The sequence below is a fragment of the Branchiostoma lanceolatum genome, chromosome 8 (genome assembly GCF_035083965.1).
Source record: "Branchiostoma lanceolatum isolate klBraLanc5 chromosome 8, klBraLanc5.hap2, whole genome shotgun sequence".
Classification (NCBI taxonomy): Eukaryota; Metazoa; Chordata; class Leptocardii; order Amphioxiformes; family Branchiostomatidae; genus Branchiostoma; species Branchiostoma lanceolatum.
The window spans coordinates 1,782,327-1,798,412 of record NC_089729.1 but is presented as its reverse complement, the minus strand read 5'-3'; the positions used below and the strand labels follow the sequence as shown (position 1 = coordinate 1,798,412).

General features: G+C 43.3%; 2 protein-coding genes across 2 annotated transcripts; both read right to left on the bottom strand.

Annotated features, from left to right (window-relative positions):
• Positions 1–618: 618 nt before the first annotated feature.
• LOC136440480 (reticulon-4 receptor-like 2) lies at positions 619–5,573 on the bottom strand. Its single transcript, XM_066436527.1, has 6 exons — positions 5,340–5,573; positions 3,818–3,937; positions 3,005–3,268; positions 2,823–2,905; positions 1,778–1,959; positions 619–1,315 (listed from the first exon to the last, which is right to left on the bottom strand). Exons 1-6 carry the CDS (start codon positions 5,437–5,439, stop codon positions 1,126–1,128), a joined length of 939 nt encoding a protein of 312 aa, XP_066292624.1. The 5' UTR covers positions 5,440–5,573; the 3' UTR covers positions 619–1,125.
• A 749-nt stretch (positions 5,574–6,322) lies between these two features.
• Positions 6,323–13,007, bottom strand: LOC136440479 (uncharacterized). The gene is made up of 4 exons (XM_066436526.1): positions 12,911–13,007; positions 8,750–8,924; positions 8,018–8,164; positions 6,323–7,583 (listed from the first exon to the last, which is right to left on the bottom strand). The coding sequence occupies exons 1-4, from the start codon at positions 13,005–13,007 to the stop codon at positions 7,331–7,333; spliced, it is 672 nt and encodes a 223-aa protein (XP_066292623.1). The 3' UTR covers positions 6,323–7,330.
• Positions 13,008–16,086: the final 3,079 nt, after the last annotated feature.

Here is a 16,086-nt window from a genome sequence, read left to right as displayed (position 1 = left end):
AACGTCACTGGAACCTGAACCATATGTGTGAGCAAAACATTAAAGTTACTACTAAGTATGATTTATTATAATAATGCATTGTTTCAATACTTAAAGTCGACGTCATCGTATTCAAAGTATGTCATCTAGTCTTTGAGCTACGAGCTGTTATTTTCCAAGGAAAAATACACCTTACAATGTCCAAAGTAGTAGGATAGCCTCAAACAAAAGCGTGTAGATGTGTACCATCTAACAAGACATTCCACGCAATGTGTCGTCAGCTTCGGCGGCCTGTCTTCGAGGCTAGTGTGTTGCACTACATGGCTGTGATATCAGTTGGTGAAAACAGAAATGCCCCTTGCAGGTACCGAGCATTTGAATATTCGGCAAACAGACAGAAATAGAAAAGCCGATTGTGACGACCTATCAGCAAGTTGCCAGGCTTTAAAGTGTTTTTCGCGAAACCAATTGATTGCGAACCTTATTTCGTGACGCATGTTTTCTCTAAATGCCAATTCATGATGTTATCATGCACGAACATCTGTGGAACCCCGGTGTGAGACGAATGGCTAAAACGGAACCTTGGTGCGAGAGAAATTAAGAAGAGATTGTGTACAGAAATGATCACAACACAGTGTGTGCATTTCGAAACGTTTATTGATGAGCATGATTTTATCTTATTTTACCAACATTTCACGGTTATAACATTCAATTACCTCACAAGAAAGGCTATAAAGGTTTTTCGGAAGACTGAGAGATCTATATTTCAAAGCACGCTCACATTCACTCACTTTCAAAGCAAGCGAAGCCTAAAGACTTTTCTAATCGTTTACGTAATGCATGCTCTATGAACTTCCTTTATCTAGAAAACTAAAACAAGAATTCTACTGAAATCACAAAATCCTCCGATCATTAAAAACGTGAGACTATATTCATCAGCTACTGTCTCCAAAAATGAAGACAAAACACTAAGGAATGTACATAGAGTTAGATAGATTTAAAAACTAGTCCCCGCCCTTTTTTTACATCTTCATATCAATGCAATTAGACTGTTGGCTGGAGATTTCAAATAGAAATCATTACTGCACAACGGTGATGATTTGAGCTGAATTAATTACATCTACCCCAACTCTGAACATTCACATTTCAAAGGAAGAAGAAAAACACAGCGAGAAAGGTCATGGTGGCGGTTGTGAAGGGCGTTGCCATGGTGACTGACGAACTCACGAGACCAGGGCACTCTGTCACCAGGACGTTCCGCACCAGACTGCCCTGGGACAGAGACGGGGTAGCGCACTTGGAGGCGTCCAGAGAAACTCCCGTCAGCGAGAGCCACCTGGCGGTAAAAAAGGACACTGCATCAGAAACCTCCGTCATGACATGATATGAATGAAATGTGGCCAACAACCTTAATCAAGGAACTTGAGCAACATTTTTGGGATATTCAATATTCAAGTGATATTTAATTGATATTCAATGTGCAATCCGGCTTCGCTGCGGCTTGCTTGTTTTTGCAAAGCATATCGGGACTCCCTGTCCCACTCGTCTCGATAAGTGTGCTGGGTTCTTTTACATGCTGAGGTTTGACAAGCTCGATCGTGCTATCACTTTATAAATTTGTATTTTGAAACATAAGGTACTTCAAACAGACAAGATACTTTAACTCAAGGTAAGCTTTTCTATTAAAAAAGAATCGATGATAAAATCTTTTGTATTAAAGTTTACAGTTAATAAATGAATGAATGAATGAATGAAAGAATGAACCAAGGGATGACTGAAGGAATCACCATCCACGTACCTGGGAAGCCAGGCGAGGGAACAGTCGGTGCAGTCCCATTGGTTGCCGGACAGGTACAGGCTCTGGAGGTTAAGGGTCGACTCAAACACATCCGCCGGAAGCGACGTCAGCTGGTTCATTCTCATGTTCAGGGTGTTGAGGCTAGCCAGGCCTTGGAATGTCGACAAGGACACACTTTTGATCTGTAATGGAAAATAAATGAACAAACAGCATCATTCTAGATCTGACTTAATTGTTTACAACGCCTAGTAGCAAGCGCTCAGTTCAAGAAGATCAGAAAACCGGGAGAGACAGAATGTTAGCTGATGCCCTAGCCTGTTCAGTGGTGCCTAGAGGGCTATGAAAAGATGACTATGTTAGAAATAGCTTTTCGACAGTTTTTTAATTATTTTCAATGGCCTGGTTGATACACTTTGAAATATCTCTAAAATTGAAATTGTGTTACCCTTGACTTTATAATTGGATTATCATGCAAAACGCACAAGTAGAACCAAAACGACAACAAAACACACAAAGCGTAAAACGATTAGTTTTTTATCGATGGAATGTGTTGAGCGCGCTGTCAAATTGCTCGGCCGCCGTGGGTCTAGTGAGATAGGGGCTTTAGTGTCTAACGCTCCCGCCCCTTACCTGGTTAGTGTCTAACACCAGATCCGTGAGCTCGGTGAGACCCCGGAAGGCGTTGTCCTCTATGGTGCCGATCTGACACTTACCTGGTTAGTGTCCAACACCAGATCCGTAAGTTCGGTGAGACCCCGGAAGGCGTTCTCCTCTATGGTGCCGATCTGACACTTACCTGGTTAGTGTCCAACACCAGATCCGTGAGCTCGGTGAGACCCCGGAAGGCGTTGTCCTCTATGGTGCCGATCTGACACTTACCTGGTTAGTGTCTAACACCAGATCCGTGAGCTCGGTGAGACCCCGGAAGGCGTTGTCCTCTATGGTGCCGATCTGACACTTACCTGGTTAGTGTCCAACACCAGATCCGTAAGTTCGGTGAGACCCCGGAAGGCGTTCTCCTCTATGGTGCCGATCTGACACTTACCTGGTTAGTGTCTAACACCAGATCCGTGAGCTCGGTGAGACCCCGGAAGGCGTTCTCCTCTATGGTGCCGATCTGACACTTACCTGGTTAGTGTCTAACACCAGATCCGTGAGCTCGGTGAGACCCCGGAAGGCGTTGTCCTGTATGGTGCCGACCCGACCCTTACCTGGTTAGTGTCTAACACCAGATCCGTGAGCTCGGTGAGACCCCGGAAGGCGTTGTCCTGTATGGTGCCGACCCGACCCTTACCTGGTTAGTGTCTAACACCAGATCCGTGAGCTCGGTGAGACCCCGGAAGGCGTTCTCCTCTATGGTGCCGATCTGACACTCCCCCAGGTCCAGCTTCTGCAGCGCGGTCAGGCCTCGGAAGGCGTCCGGCGGCAGACTGGTCAGCGGGTTGTTGTTCAGGTAAAGGTTCTCCACGGAGGAAAGGCTGTTAAAGGCGTCTATGTAGATAAGAAGAACATTGAAATCCATTTAAGTGTAGTCTGAAACTCACTTCTGATGATCAAAAACATGATCAAATTCGAAATATTAATCTAACACAAGGACACAAATTTTGACCCACATGCCTTAGAGTTTCAAGGAAATACGTCAGTTCACTGTTTGCAGTGCGCATGTGCGATGTAATGTATTGTGGGTTATATGTCAAAGTTTATGACCCCTAGCAGTATATAGCGAATAACCAGGCTAGGTGCCTTTGACTTTGGCTTTGAAACGGCTTATTCGTCTCCCCTCTCCCCATTCCCAACAGAACTAGCCATTCCCCCTTCAATTGGATTCCCAAACCACTATTACTTCCGTTCAGCGCAGTTCCACTCTTCAAGCAGATGTTTGGATGAAAGATCGTAACATTTTTCGAAAATCACGACCTTGGTAATGTCACCAGCTTCAGCGAAATAGGAGCAATATCAACATTTTGAAAATATGCTGCACATCTTAACATCAACATTTGTTATGACATTTGAATGGCTCCAAATTCTATTATTTCATACCTGTTGGTATTTCCCGGATGTTGTTGTTTCCAAGGAAAATGTTGATGGCGTCGCTAGGCAACGGGCCGGGGATGCTGGTCAGGTTTCGGGCGTCACAGTCCACCGTCTTAAACTGGTCACCTTGAAAAGTCGTGGAAGGAGTGAGGAGTGATTAGTCTATTAGGCCTCCACTGCGGTTGAAAGATATCGTGGTTCCGCGACCTCATACCTTCACCAACTGACGTTCACCTTTACAGCTGACACATTATGAAGGTTTTGTGTTGATTATAAAAATAAGACCCCAATTTGTATAAATCGTATTACCTGCTTTTTTCTCTACGCAAATAACACAAGTTGTCAAAACACCGGTACCTCCCAGCATAGATACCATAGATTTCCATTCAAATAACATTGTACAACCTATCTAGTTATGCTGTTCACAGACACACAGACAGGCAGGCAAAGACATAAACACATAGACCGGAAAACTCTCTTGGCGAAGGTAATTATTTGTTATTGGAATCAATTCAGGGTCAAAATCAATATCAATACCGTAGCTGCATCATAGTGACCGTGTTATGTGAGGCGCCACCAAGCGACTATTCGTGGAAGTGTGTATGAAATGTGTATGTTTCTGTTGCTACGTTACAAGTGGCAGTTACAACCGTTGCTCTTGTTTACATTCAAGTTTAAAGCTTAAAAAAGATACTGATTTACTCCCTAGCACTAGTACTATTACATGCTTATCAAATATTCAAACTTGTGAAATATATGATTTATGGCCCCCTTTCTGCTTAGTGTGGCTTACTTTGAGTTTATTTCAATTTACACTTATCGGTTGTGTAGACATTGTGTTTTCTTATCTCCAATATACACATTCCTACCCGCGTGTGTGCATATGCTCGAGCGCTCATTCTTTTATTCCCGTGCTATTATGTACAAGTAAACAAAACCTAGAATGCTTGAGCTATACCTATGGACAGTTAGAAGAGTTTTGCAAATACAGGCTAAACATATTGGTTTTGAGGGCTGTTCTCGAAAGCATTACTGGGTTGTTAGGGCAAGAGCACGTTGGTCAAGATCAGTAAAAGCTGTGGAAGGTAGTAGACAATTAGCAAGTGCGTGGTGCAACCTTTAGCTGCTTATTCATAGGCACTTCATATCTTTACTTTGCGCGAGCTCTTACCATTCTTAGAATCTTGAGTCTACGTGTAGTGGATATATTCTATAGAATGTACCTGCTGTGGCCTCCCCAGAAGTTGTGGAGGACAGCGGACAAGCAGCGATTGCGTGGAGAAAGCTTAAACTAATGATTCATCCGATCACTTCACATGTTTTGATTGCGATGGTGACACCCCTATGTTTCGACACAGTTCTTATCCTGGCCGTACTACTCTAACATATATGAACGTGTGATTATAGGAACGTCGTAGGGGTGTCGAAACTCAGGACTTCGGAACATAAATCTAAGGGTGTTGGAACATAGGATTTCGGAACATAAAGGTGTTGGAGCAAATGGCTGTCCATGTTTGCTAGTTCTTACCTGTGGAACATGTGCAAGCGCTGGGGCAGTCCGTCTGTCCGCTCACACCTCCCAGAAGGACCGAAACGCACGCAGCAAGGGTCACCACACACCAGCTCATCGTGCCTCTTTGGCTTCTTGTTGTCTCCGTCTTAAGTGACGTGCCTTACGAGGTCTTAGAGTTTTATTAAGAACGTACCGACGACTTGCAAGACAGAGCTGAGACGTCCGGGATAAGAAAAGCCGTTATCGTGATAAGCAGCTTTGTTGGTAATGAGGGTAATGATTAACAAAATGTGCCAACGTACTATTTGGCATCTTGTATCGTGTAGCGCAATCGGTAGGGTGTTTCGCCCAGAACCGAGAGGTCCCGATATTGAACCACTGATATGCCTCGATGTTGTGCCCTTGGGCATGAGAAAGACACGTCTTTCCTCACTCCACCCAGGTGTGAATGAGTACCTGACTTCGGTTGGTATTATGGATAAGGTAGTATTGAAGCTACCTGGTGGCGCCGAAATGCAGCGTCCAGACCCTTACGACAGTTCCACAAAGTGCAAGTGTGGAGCAAATGTGTATCTGTTGCCCATATGTACATGTGCATTATGTGATTGTTAACCCTGCACCAATTAAGTACTAGAAAAGTAACCGTTGCTATATATATTGCACGGTTAATTTCTGAACCATTATTATTATAATATCATATCCTAACCAGCATAGGAGTAGGTCGAACGTAAAATATGTAAATTATCTGCAGCAGGTATCATTCTACTGACAGTAATGACAGTAATTGGGATTGTCAATTCGGAACGACAAAAGACATGAACTTGAACCTCTGACGCCATATTGTTAGGAAAGTTAAAGATCTTCAATGATTTCTGACGGGCGTAAACTTGAAGAAGATGACAACTTTGTATTTACACATTGTCACAGTTGGATCGTCACGCGCATGCGCGCAAGATACCAAGTAATGGGATACGAATGACGTAATAGGTTCCAAATCGCGCCTTAGCGGACATTTTTATTCTAACGTTAGACATTTCAGACTTCTTTATTCTTAAGCATATGTCCAGAGAGTGAATAAACAATCGTGTAATTATGGTATAACAAACGTCCTTGCGATTGTCAATATCGTGAATACAATCCATGCTGGTTGAGAGGTCAGAGATCTTCATTGATGTGGGACGAACAAAATTAGAACAAAAGCGACATATTCACACTATTAACAATTGTATCAGTTTCTGTCATGGCACCGTAATAAACGTCTGTGATTTTCAAGGTCATGACCACTAGCGAGACAAAGGTCGCGCTATCATGTTAGTCGAAAGGTCAAAGGTCTTCACTGATGTGTGATGAACAAAAGCAGAGCGAGAGTGACGTATTTAAATTTACAAGTGCAATGTCTTTTTCATGATGGCGTAATGAACGTTATTGTGATTGTCAAGGTCATGGCCACTAGCATCATGTTGGCGGAGAGGTCAAATAAAGGTCTCTGGTGTATGACGAGCAATAGCAAAACGAAGCCGTATTTGCAATATATACAATTTTGTCATGATGCCGCAATAATCGTCATTATGATTGTCAAGGTCGACAACACAAGCGCCATGTTGGCGAATAGGTCAAAGTTACTGATGTATGACAAATCAAAGTAGAACAAGAGTGACGTATCTACAACATATACAAGTTTAACACTTCTTCATGATGCCGTAATAAACTTCCTTGCAATTATCAATGTCATGACCACAGGCGAGACAGACGCAACCCCGCCATGTTGGAGGAGAGGTCAAATGTCACTGGTATATGACAAAAGTAGACAGCAACATATTTACAACATTTACAAGTTTGTATTAGTTTTGTCATATTGCCGTAATAAACGTCCTTGCAATTATTATCAAGGTCATGAAAACAAGCGACTCGAAATCCCCGGCACCATCTTGATGGAGAGGTCAAAGTTCACTGGTGTTTAACGAACAAAAGTAGAACGCCGGAGAGTGACATATCTACAAGATTTGTCATGACGCCGTAGCAAACGTCCTTGTAATTATCAAGGTCATGACAACAAGCGACACGGAACCCCCGACGCCATCTTGGTGGGAGCTCGGCGGGTCTATGTCCTCCACGACGGAGAAGTTGTGGGAGTAACAGCTGCCGCTGCTCTGTCGCCCCACGCGGAACTTCCGGCTGACGCAGTAGTCCCGCCCGGAAGAGTACTGCTCGCCGATCCGCTGACCCTTCAGCGTCGCGTTCGCACAGGCTTCGAACAGGCTGGAGAAAGGGTGAGGGAATGAAGTTTCTGTCAGAAATATTGATTTTATAGTGTACAAAAGTACCAAAAGCGAAACACAACTTAATTTACTTTACCGAGATGTCTATCATCACTTGAAACACCATCCAAGTCAAATAACTCTATGATCGATCACCTCGATTAGAAAAACGTCCATGTTATAGTAAGACCTACGATTTGAAAGGACTGAGGACATATCAGAGAAACCTCTCCTATTGTAAGCTTTATGACATATACACAGACACCAGGACAGTAAGGAAAGATAACCAAACGATCAATGGCAGCACGTTTGTTCAACTAGATGTGAAAGTTTACTTTTCCAAATCGTGTGTGTTGGTGGTGAGCGGGTTTCAGAAAGAAAAAACAGCCGGTCAGAAAACATAGCGATTTTCACGAAGGATGTATTAATTTCTACCGGTTGCAGAGCTCTTCGCAAATGGTGACGACTTCGTCGCTGTAGAAGAGATGTTGGCGGGGAGAGCAGATGTAACACATCAGGTAATACAGGTGGTCCGTGCAGTTCTGGTTAGCTCCGCGAGGGGGCACCACTGTCGGGAATATCCTGTGGGAAGAAAAATCATATGTTATACAGTCATTTACCAACATGTTGACATAATTCACGGGCATCCTTACATTTGTTTTACCACGTTATAAATATATATAGTCGAGAAGAATATGCTTTCGGTGCCGTTGGTTTGTATACAGATTAGGTCGAGAAGTTCTGGGTGCATGCTCATGATATTTTGCATATGAAATCATCGGCTAGTATGATTTATGCAAACGCGGACCTTATTTGCATAGTCAACGAGAAGCCTTTACAAAACTTTTAGAAAGTTATCCCAGTAAATGTTACATAGATTTCTATTAGATCATGAACGGGAGGATTTATCGGTCGTTTAGATGGAAACCAGCATATTGTAGCTGCATTGTTCAGATAAACATCCATGTCTACGTTTTTTTCTTCACACCTGTTACCCTGGGAGTCCAGGCACCGTAATCGGATCACCGCACGCGCGCCCAAGCTTTCACGGCCCACCCTCCCGCTGCCCCCCGAAGACTGACCCCACCCCACTCTCCGTTGCAAACCCAAACTCCGCTATCCGATTACGTGATCCGATTACGGTGCCTGGACTCCCAGGGTACACACCTGTCCACCTCTTCCTGGTAGCAGCAGGCGTCGTTGTGGAACCAGGAACACTTGACCAGCTTGTGCTCGGGGTGGGGCGCGCGGTTCGTGAACAGGCTGCAGTACGGCAGCGGGCCGCGGGTGGCGTCCTCTGTCTCATCCGTAACGTCCTCCAGGAGCAGGTCTGCTGACGCATCTGGAGGGAATCGGTCGGTGTGAAAGAAGGAAGGAAGAAAGAAAGAAAGAAGGAAAGAAAGAAAGAAGGAAGGAAGGAAGGAAGAAAGAAAGAAAGAAAGAAAGAAAGAAGGAAGGAAGGAAGGAAGGAAGGTAGGAAGGAAGGAAGGAAGGAGAAAGAGAAAGAGAAAGAGAAAGAGAAAGAAAGAAAGAAAGAAAGAAAGAAAGAAAGAAAGAAAGAAAGAAAGAAAGAAAGAAAGAAGGAAGGAAGGAAGGGATAGGCAAAGGAAAGAGAGAAAAATACCCAAAATATAAGTTTGCAGTTTTAAGAATCATGTTGATGACAAACCAATAAAAATCACGAAGACATCTCCGTATAGTTTCCTTTAAGAATACGTAATGACAAATTAGAAAAAAAGCAATAAAGGCATTAGCGTCAGAATTAAAGTATCCTGATCAGCAAAAATATGATTCAGCTAATATACATGTTCAACCAATACAGTTGAAGAAGACCTGTCCGTTTTATCACCCATTAAGAATAACGAGCCTCCCAAACACGGTCCCCGGCGACGAATGTCCTCCCCCTGGATAGTTTGACCCATTTTCCTTCCGGTGTAGGCGTAGCTAACAAACACACGTGTCGGCCCCCCGGGCTGGTATCGGCTGTCATATCGCACAGTAGCGGGGATTCATCAACGCTAACTACCGCCCATGGGGGCGGATTGCGTCGATTATGAGCGTGAAGCCCCTATCTCACTGGACCCGCGCCTCGCTGCGTCCAATATTGGAATTGTGTTACCCTCGACTTTATGATTTTTATAATGGGTACATCATGCAAAACATACAAATATGACTAAAAAGACAACAAAACCCACAAAGCTTAAAAAGATTCAATTTTTGTCGATGAAACTCGTTGAGCACTCTGTCAATTTGATTGGCCGCAGCGACGCCACCAGTGTGCCGCGGGTCCAGTAAGAGGGGACCTCGCTGCGTCCTAAATTGGATTTGTGTTACCCTTGACTTTTTAAAAATGGTTATATCATGCAAAATATACAAGTATGACTAAACAGACAATAAAACAAAAAAAGTCAAAGTTCATCGATGAAATTGGTTGAGAGCTTTGTCAAATCGCCCGGTCGCAGCGATGCCGCCAACGTTCCGCGGGTCCAGTAAGATAGGCTAAAGCTAAGCGGGTATATCACTGGGCTGCGCCTTATTGCAACACAAACTTTGAGAATTTTTGACAATTTTTTTCCTGCGGTCACACTGATGTGCTTTGCATTTGCGTATGAGGCCCACGTGAGCAGGTAACTTGTAACTGAATTGAAACCGATGTACAGTGACTGAAATGTATCAAAAAGAGATTCGCGGTGATGCAAAAAAGTCCGTTTTATACTACGTATCTATTTATTTTATTAAATTGCAACGTATGTGCAATGATATATTACTACGTATGTGTAATGATATATGTTTATAGCTTTATTAGGACTTTAATGATGTAACCTACAGGTCTCTTTGTTCTAGTTTGTATTCCCTCGTGACAGGCGTAAACAGGCATATGTCGGTAGGGTCGTGGGGCGTAACGGCAGAGTTTTCGGCCCAGAACCCAGCGGTCCCGGGTTCGAATCCCCTGACGCCACCGATCTTGTGCTCTTAAGAAAAGGGCACTTTGCACGACTTTCCTCACTCCACCCAAGTGTAAAAACGGGTATATTATGTGTGGGCCACGACACCAGCAATAATTGCACTGTTGCAATTCTAATGAAATAGAATGAAATAAGATAAAATTAGATAAAATAAAATAAGATAAAATAAGATAAAATAGAATAAAATAGAATAAAATAGAATAAAATAGAATAAAATAGAATAAATGAAATAAGATAAAATAAATAAATAAAAATGAAATAAGACAAAACAAAACAAAACAAAATAAAATAAAACGAAACGAAACAAAACAAAACAAAACAAAATAAAATAAAATAAAACTATGTCGATAGCGTGTGCCGGCACAATGCCTCGAGGTTAGACCGTGGAGGATTTGTCAGCCACAGTTTTAATATGAGACAAATGAGAATACGCACAGTTATACAGCGCTTCTAGTTGATTAATGGCGGGGTCACACCTGATGTAGGCTAATGTACGACTTTGGTGCCATAACATTTCCCAAGTCGGTTGTGACAGAAACAACCCTCGGCAGGGATCTAAGACAGCCTTGGAGGGTTTTTTCCATTTCGTTCCATTTCGCACTTCCTGTAATTCCCTTTTTTGTCCATTTCGTTCTATTTCGCACTTTCTGTAGTTCCATTTTTTATCCTTTTCGTTCCATTTCCTTCTTTCTGTACACCGCTGTTCTGTAATAAGACAATCGAGTTTTGAAGACATAAGCAGAAATATCTAAAGAATTTCCTCAGTTTGAGATCGCGCGATTATCGTATGAATTTATTACTTTAGTGATTACGTGTCGATCGCACGATGCATGTGACCGGGCGGTTACAGGTTGTTTCGCTACATTGTCAGTCCGCTACAGTACGTTTCGCTACAGTACGTTTCGCCACATGGTACAAAGTTATTTCGGTACATGGTTATTTCTTTCGCTACATTTGAATGTTATTTCGCAAGATTTAGGAAAGGTAGCGCCGCTGATATACCACGATGGGTTTATTTGTCTATGTCTACAGCATAACGAGAAGTTCGGACTTATAAAAGTTAAAGGTGTTTTACAAGTTGCCTCCACCAGGCCCCGCGGATCGCTGGGGAAATAGTAGAAATTGGCTAAATAGAGTGAATTGAATGATGAGAGCCGGCGAATAAAACCCGCCATGGCCAAACTCCCCTGGCAAATATTTTCCCTATTGCCGGCGCGGTTAGTCTGGTAGAGATTATGTTACAAGAGGCCTAGGCGTGAGATATAGAGGGATGTTTGTTTTAGAGACGAACTGACAATAAAATTTCGAAGAGGTAGTGTCGCCGATAAAAGGTGGCTGGTTATTTGTCTTATGTCTGAAGGTGTATATTGTAAAATCCCAAGGTGCTTCACAAGAGGCGTGAGACATAGAGTGAGGTCTGTTTTAGAGACGAAGTGACAATTAGATTTCGAATTATTTGTCTTATGTCTGAAGGTGTATATTGTAAAATCCCAAGGTGCTTCACAAGAGGCGTGAGACAAAGGGAGAGGTCTGTTTTAGAGACAAAGTGACAATTAGATTTCGAAGAGGTCAAGTAGCTGATATAAAGCGACTGGTCATTTGTCTTATGGCTGAAGGAGTACACTTGTAAAATCCAAAGGTGTTTTACAAGAGGCGTAAGACATAGGGAGATGTCTATTTGTGTTAAACACAGTGACAATCTAAAGGTGTTTTTGTTCATATAACACGTTCTATGAGTTGCCTAGCCAACCTAGTTTTCAAGTCAAGGCAGCAGCCTAGTATGTACATATACACTGCGTCCAGTTCGTCAGACATGCCGATATCAAGTAACGGTGCTAATGCAAATCAAAGTTGTCAGACATTGGCAAGGCATGGATCGTTTTGTGTAAGGATTAAAGAGCTCAGAAGAGACACAAGATCATACATACAACGCCTTGAGGTCTTTGAATTTTGAAGTAGGCGACAGCATAATGAGATGGCGCCTGGCTAGGGTTTGCACTTGTTTAAGCCCCAGGTGTCACAGAATAGATGTAAGGGTGATTCCCACGTGAATTTAACACGGAACCTACTTGTGTTTTACAGGCTAAATGATGGTGAGATTGTTCATGGCGTTTTGCTATAGCTACAGAAAAACACTACGGGCTCTCCTGCAATAGCTTTCTATAGCAAACAAGGAAGTGTTGAATTCAAAATCTTGCAAAATTATCTCACCTTACAAGAATTATTTATCCAATCTGTTCTATTTTCAACGACTCTAATTTAGCAATACCTTCAGTATCCTATCAGGTAAACGTCTGTAAACATTTTGCTCTACTCTAAACAGTTCGCACGCATGAAGCGTCGAGTGCTCAATGTCACTTACCTGTCAATACCGTCAGCACAACGATCAAGACAAACGCCTTTAGCAGCAACCTTCCATCTGTGATAACAGTTCTCCGTTCATGAAGTTCGTGCAACATGTCCGTTGTGATTTTAGCTGACGTCTTGCTGAAGCCAACAAAGTGTTGTATCTGCCGTAAAGCTTGTGTCAGACAATCGCAACGGGAAAGGGAAGCATATCTCCTTTCTGAAGAGCAACCACCAAACGTTACTTGAGAGAGGGTAGTGATTCTACTCGTTCGCAATCAATGGAACTCCTCGCCAAGGCAGATTCTAGAGGCGCAGCGGAACGATAAAAACGTCAAAACCATTTCGTCATCCTGCGATAGTTATGCCCAAATCGAGTGGTGCAGGCAGCTCTCACGTACAAGTTGCACGGACACCGGCATCCAAGTGTCCACTTCAGTTTGATCACCAATTCTTTCCACGAGCCTTAGCAGGACACAAGCATCGGTCATCGCTCTAAGAGCTCCGTTATGCTGATGGTATTGCTCGCAGGCATTCTTCCTAAACCTCGCATAACCGCCTGAGGCCGTATCCAATCCTACTCAAGGGAGATATGCACGCCAGAGTCCTTTAGGGCAAAGGAGAAATCAGTTCTCCATCCATCCACCTCCGGCCCGTCACGTCAACTCCGTGCCAGATTGCGCTGATAAGCCTGGCATTGCCGCGTCAGGCAGTTAGCTTCCCGGCGAATCGCCGATGGAGGGTGCGATACCGCCCGGCCTCACGGGCTTATCGGCGAAGATCGCGGAACGAGTCGTCAGGATTGTAGCGCTGCCATCTCCGTTGACGCAGCCGCGTGAGTAACTCCGCACACTGTAGGTAATGGAGATGGTTATTGGTGAGGAGATGAATCGGAGTCGCCGCACTTCGTAGCCACTCTGCGCTGCTGATCCAAACAAGCCGCTCTCTTTAAGTTCTTTTGACCATCTGATAGCGCAGTCTTCTTCGGTTGGCGGAAAGTTCTGCTCGCCGTGGCTTTAGTTTTAGTGTATATCAGGTATAGCCACACGTAGGCGTTATACACCAGCTCTGCAGACACAGAGCGATGGCTGGTTATATCAAACGAGCAAACGTAGCCTCGCCGTATTTAACCTTGTCGACGACTAGTTGCACTCAACGATAAATTCTATCTGCAGGTTTTAGTGTTCAAGTATAACCACACTTCGGCGTAACACACTCGCTCGGCAGACAAGCGGCGATGGTTCAAAACATAACAAGACATCGTTATGTGAAGGTATCTGGCAAGGATGCACGTACCGCACGGTCTAAGTTCCACTCTTCGATAATTCTAGCAATCATAGGTTTAAAACTTTGTATATATGATTCTGCCATTTTTCATGTTCCTCTTCAGAAGCAAACGATCATCTATCAAACGTTTTGTTTGAACTGACATGCTTCTAAAAGTTGAGTTGAAATATTTAGGATACACTTGCGGATCAGTCAAAGACATCGATCTAAATGCACTGCGACGGATGGCAGCTGCAAGTTTCTGTTGGACTAACATATGAGAATGTAAATGGACAGAAGCTGTTCACTCTACTATTGTTTTGCTTCAACTTCTGCGAATAGAAGAGGACGCAATAGTTCCTTTAAAAAACTTGCATACGCGTAGAGGGAGCTCTTTGAAATGCTATTAAGGACAAAAATCATTTTCGGACCATTCAGATTTTTGCCTTTCTTTGATGTCTCTGGAGACGTTTTTGAAGCAGTAAATCTCACTAAAGCCTCCTTCAAACATTCCCGTTCCTCAAGGCACAGTCTGAGACATCGTCGCCTCAAGACTTCTGCTCCAAAGCGTCGTCTGTAAGAGATACCAGTCTCCCTGTGCTCCACACCGCCTTAAGGAATCACTTTAAGTCTCCCACTATTGCTGCAGGGTTTCGCCAAGAAAAGCCTCAGCGAACACGAGCTGACAAAGGAACACCACTCGGATGGGTTTGAAAGATTCCTCTCCTGAAAAATAAAATAAAAGCATTAAGTATGATGTTTGCGTTTCTTAACCTTTGGCATGATTTAGTATTAATGAATTGCAACTTCTTCATCTGCATTTCTAATTAATGATCGTTGCATCGTCTTTCATATATCCAATGTGACAATTCGTACTAACATGTTTTCTATTACACCGCTTTACTACGAAACACCGTATTGCTGTAAAATGTTTGCACGACGCACTCTTGATGCAAAAGTGAAACCTTTGAGACACCGTTAACAGCGTCCAAAAATTGACATATTTGCCAACGATTTTTCAGTTAGCGCTCATCAAAGCTCTAGATGTTTTCTAAAGATATCTCAAAGATGTATCGATGATTTCCAAGGTCTTTCAGCCACCTTTCAGTGATCTTCAAGTTATTTTCCGATGACCCTTTAGTGATACCTTATGTATTTTAAGTATCTTTCAGGGATCTCAAATGTTTTTCGAAGATTTTATAGTTAGCTTTGGATGACCTTCAAGGTTCTCCAAATGCTTTCGAAAGTCTTTGAACCATCTTTTAACAATCTTCAAGGTCTTTCCATGATCATAAGGATGCTAAAATGGCATTTCGGGGATCTCCATGGTCTTAAAAAGATCTTTCAATCATCTTTCAGTTATCTTCGAGGTCCTCCAATTGCTTTTCAGCACCTCCAGAGTCTTTCAACCATCTTCCAATGATATAAACTGCCAATGTTCTTTTTTTATTCTTGCGCCCAGCAGTTGCCCAACACTTTCCGTCGTTTGTAAATGGGGCCAAGCAACACGTTATTTTGCAGCCATCTCAAAACATTCTAACCTTGAAACGACTCCCGAAACTTACTGCTTTCGTTATACTGAGTCTTTGTGACACGTCATTACTTGGAGCAGTTCCGAACATAGATTCTCATTAAGATCACGCCTCGTTCAATTTGTACGGAGAACCGCGAGGCAGTTAGGGCTTCCGGGTCACATTAAACTCCTATCGGGGTCAATAACGCACTTCTGATCCAAGGCGAAACAAAATTGAAGGGTGTTCGGCCCAGAACCCAGCGGTCCCGGGTTCGAATCCCCTGACGCCACCGATGCTGTGCCCTTGGGAAATGCGCTTTACACGACTTTCCTCACTCCGCCCAGGCGTAGAAATGGGTATTATTGTTCTCTGTACGTGGCACCGTTGAAATAAGTTATGGAAAACTTGAGTG

What these genes read in the sequence shown, in the direction of transcription:
- LOC136440480 (XM_066436527.1), bottom strand. Translation starts at nt 5,439, where the DNA reads ATGAGCTGGTGTGTGGTGACCCTTGCTGCGTGCGTTTCGGTCCTTCTG. An exon ending in CGCTTGCACATGTTCCACAG is followed by an intron (nt 3,938 to 5,339) that starts GTAAGAACTAGC and finishes CGACTTTTCAAG; the next exon opens with GTGACCAGTTTAAGACGGTG. An exon ending in TGGTGTTAGACACTAACCAG is followed by an intron (nt 1,960 to 2,822) that starts GTAAGTGTCAGA and finishes TTTCCATTACAG; the next exon opens with ATCAAAAGTGTGTCCTTGTC.
- LOC136440479 (XM_066436526.1), bottom strand. Translation starts at nt 13,007, where the DNA reads ATGTTGCACGAACTTCATGAACGGAGAACTGTTATCACAGATGGAAGG. An exon ending in TGTGCTGACGGTATTGACAG is followed by an intron (nt 8,925 to 12,910) that starts GTAAGTGACATT and finishes GATTCCCTCCAG; the next exon opens with ATGCGTCAGCAGACCTGCTC. An exon ending in TGCGAAGAGCTCTGCAACCG is followed by an intron (nt 7,584 to 8,017) that starts GTAGAAATTAAT and finishes CCCTTTCTCCAG; the next exon opens with CCTGTTCGAAGCCTGTGCGA.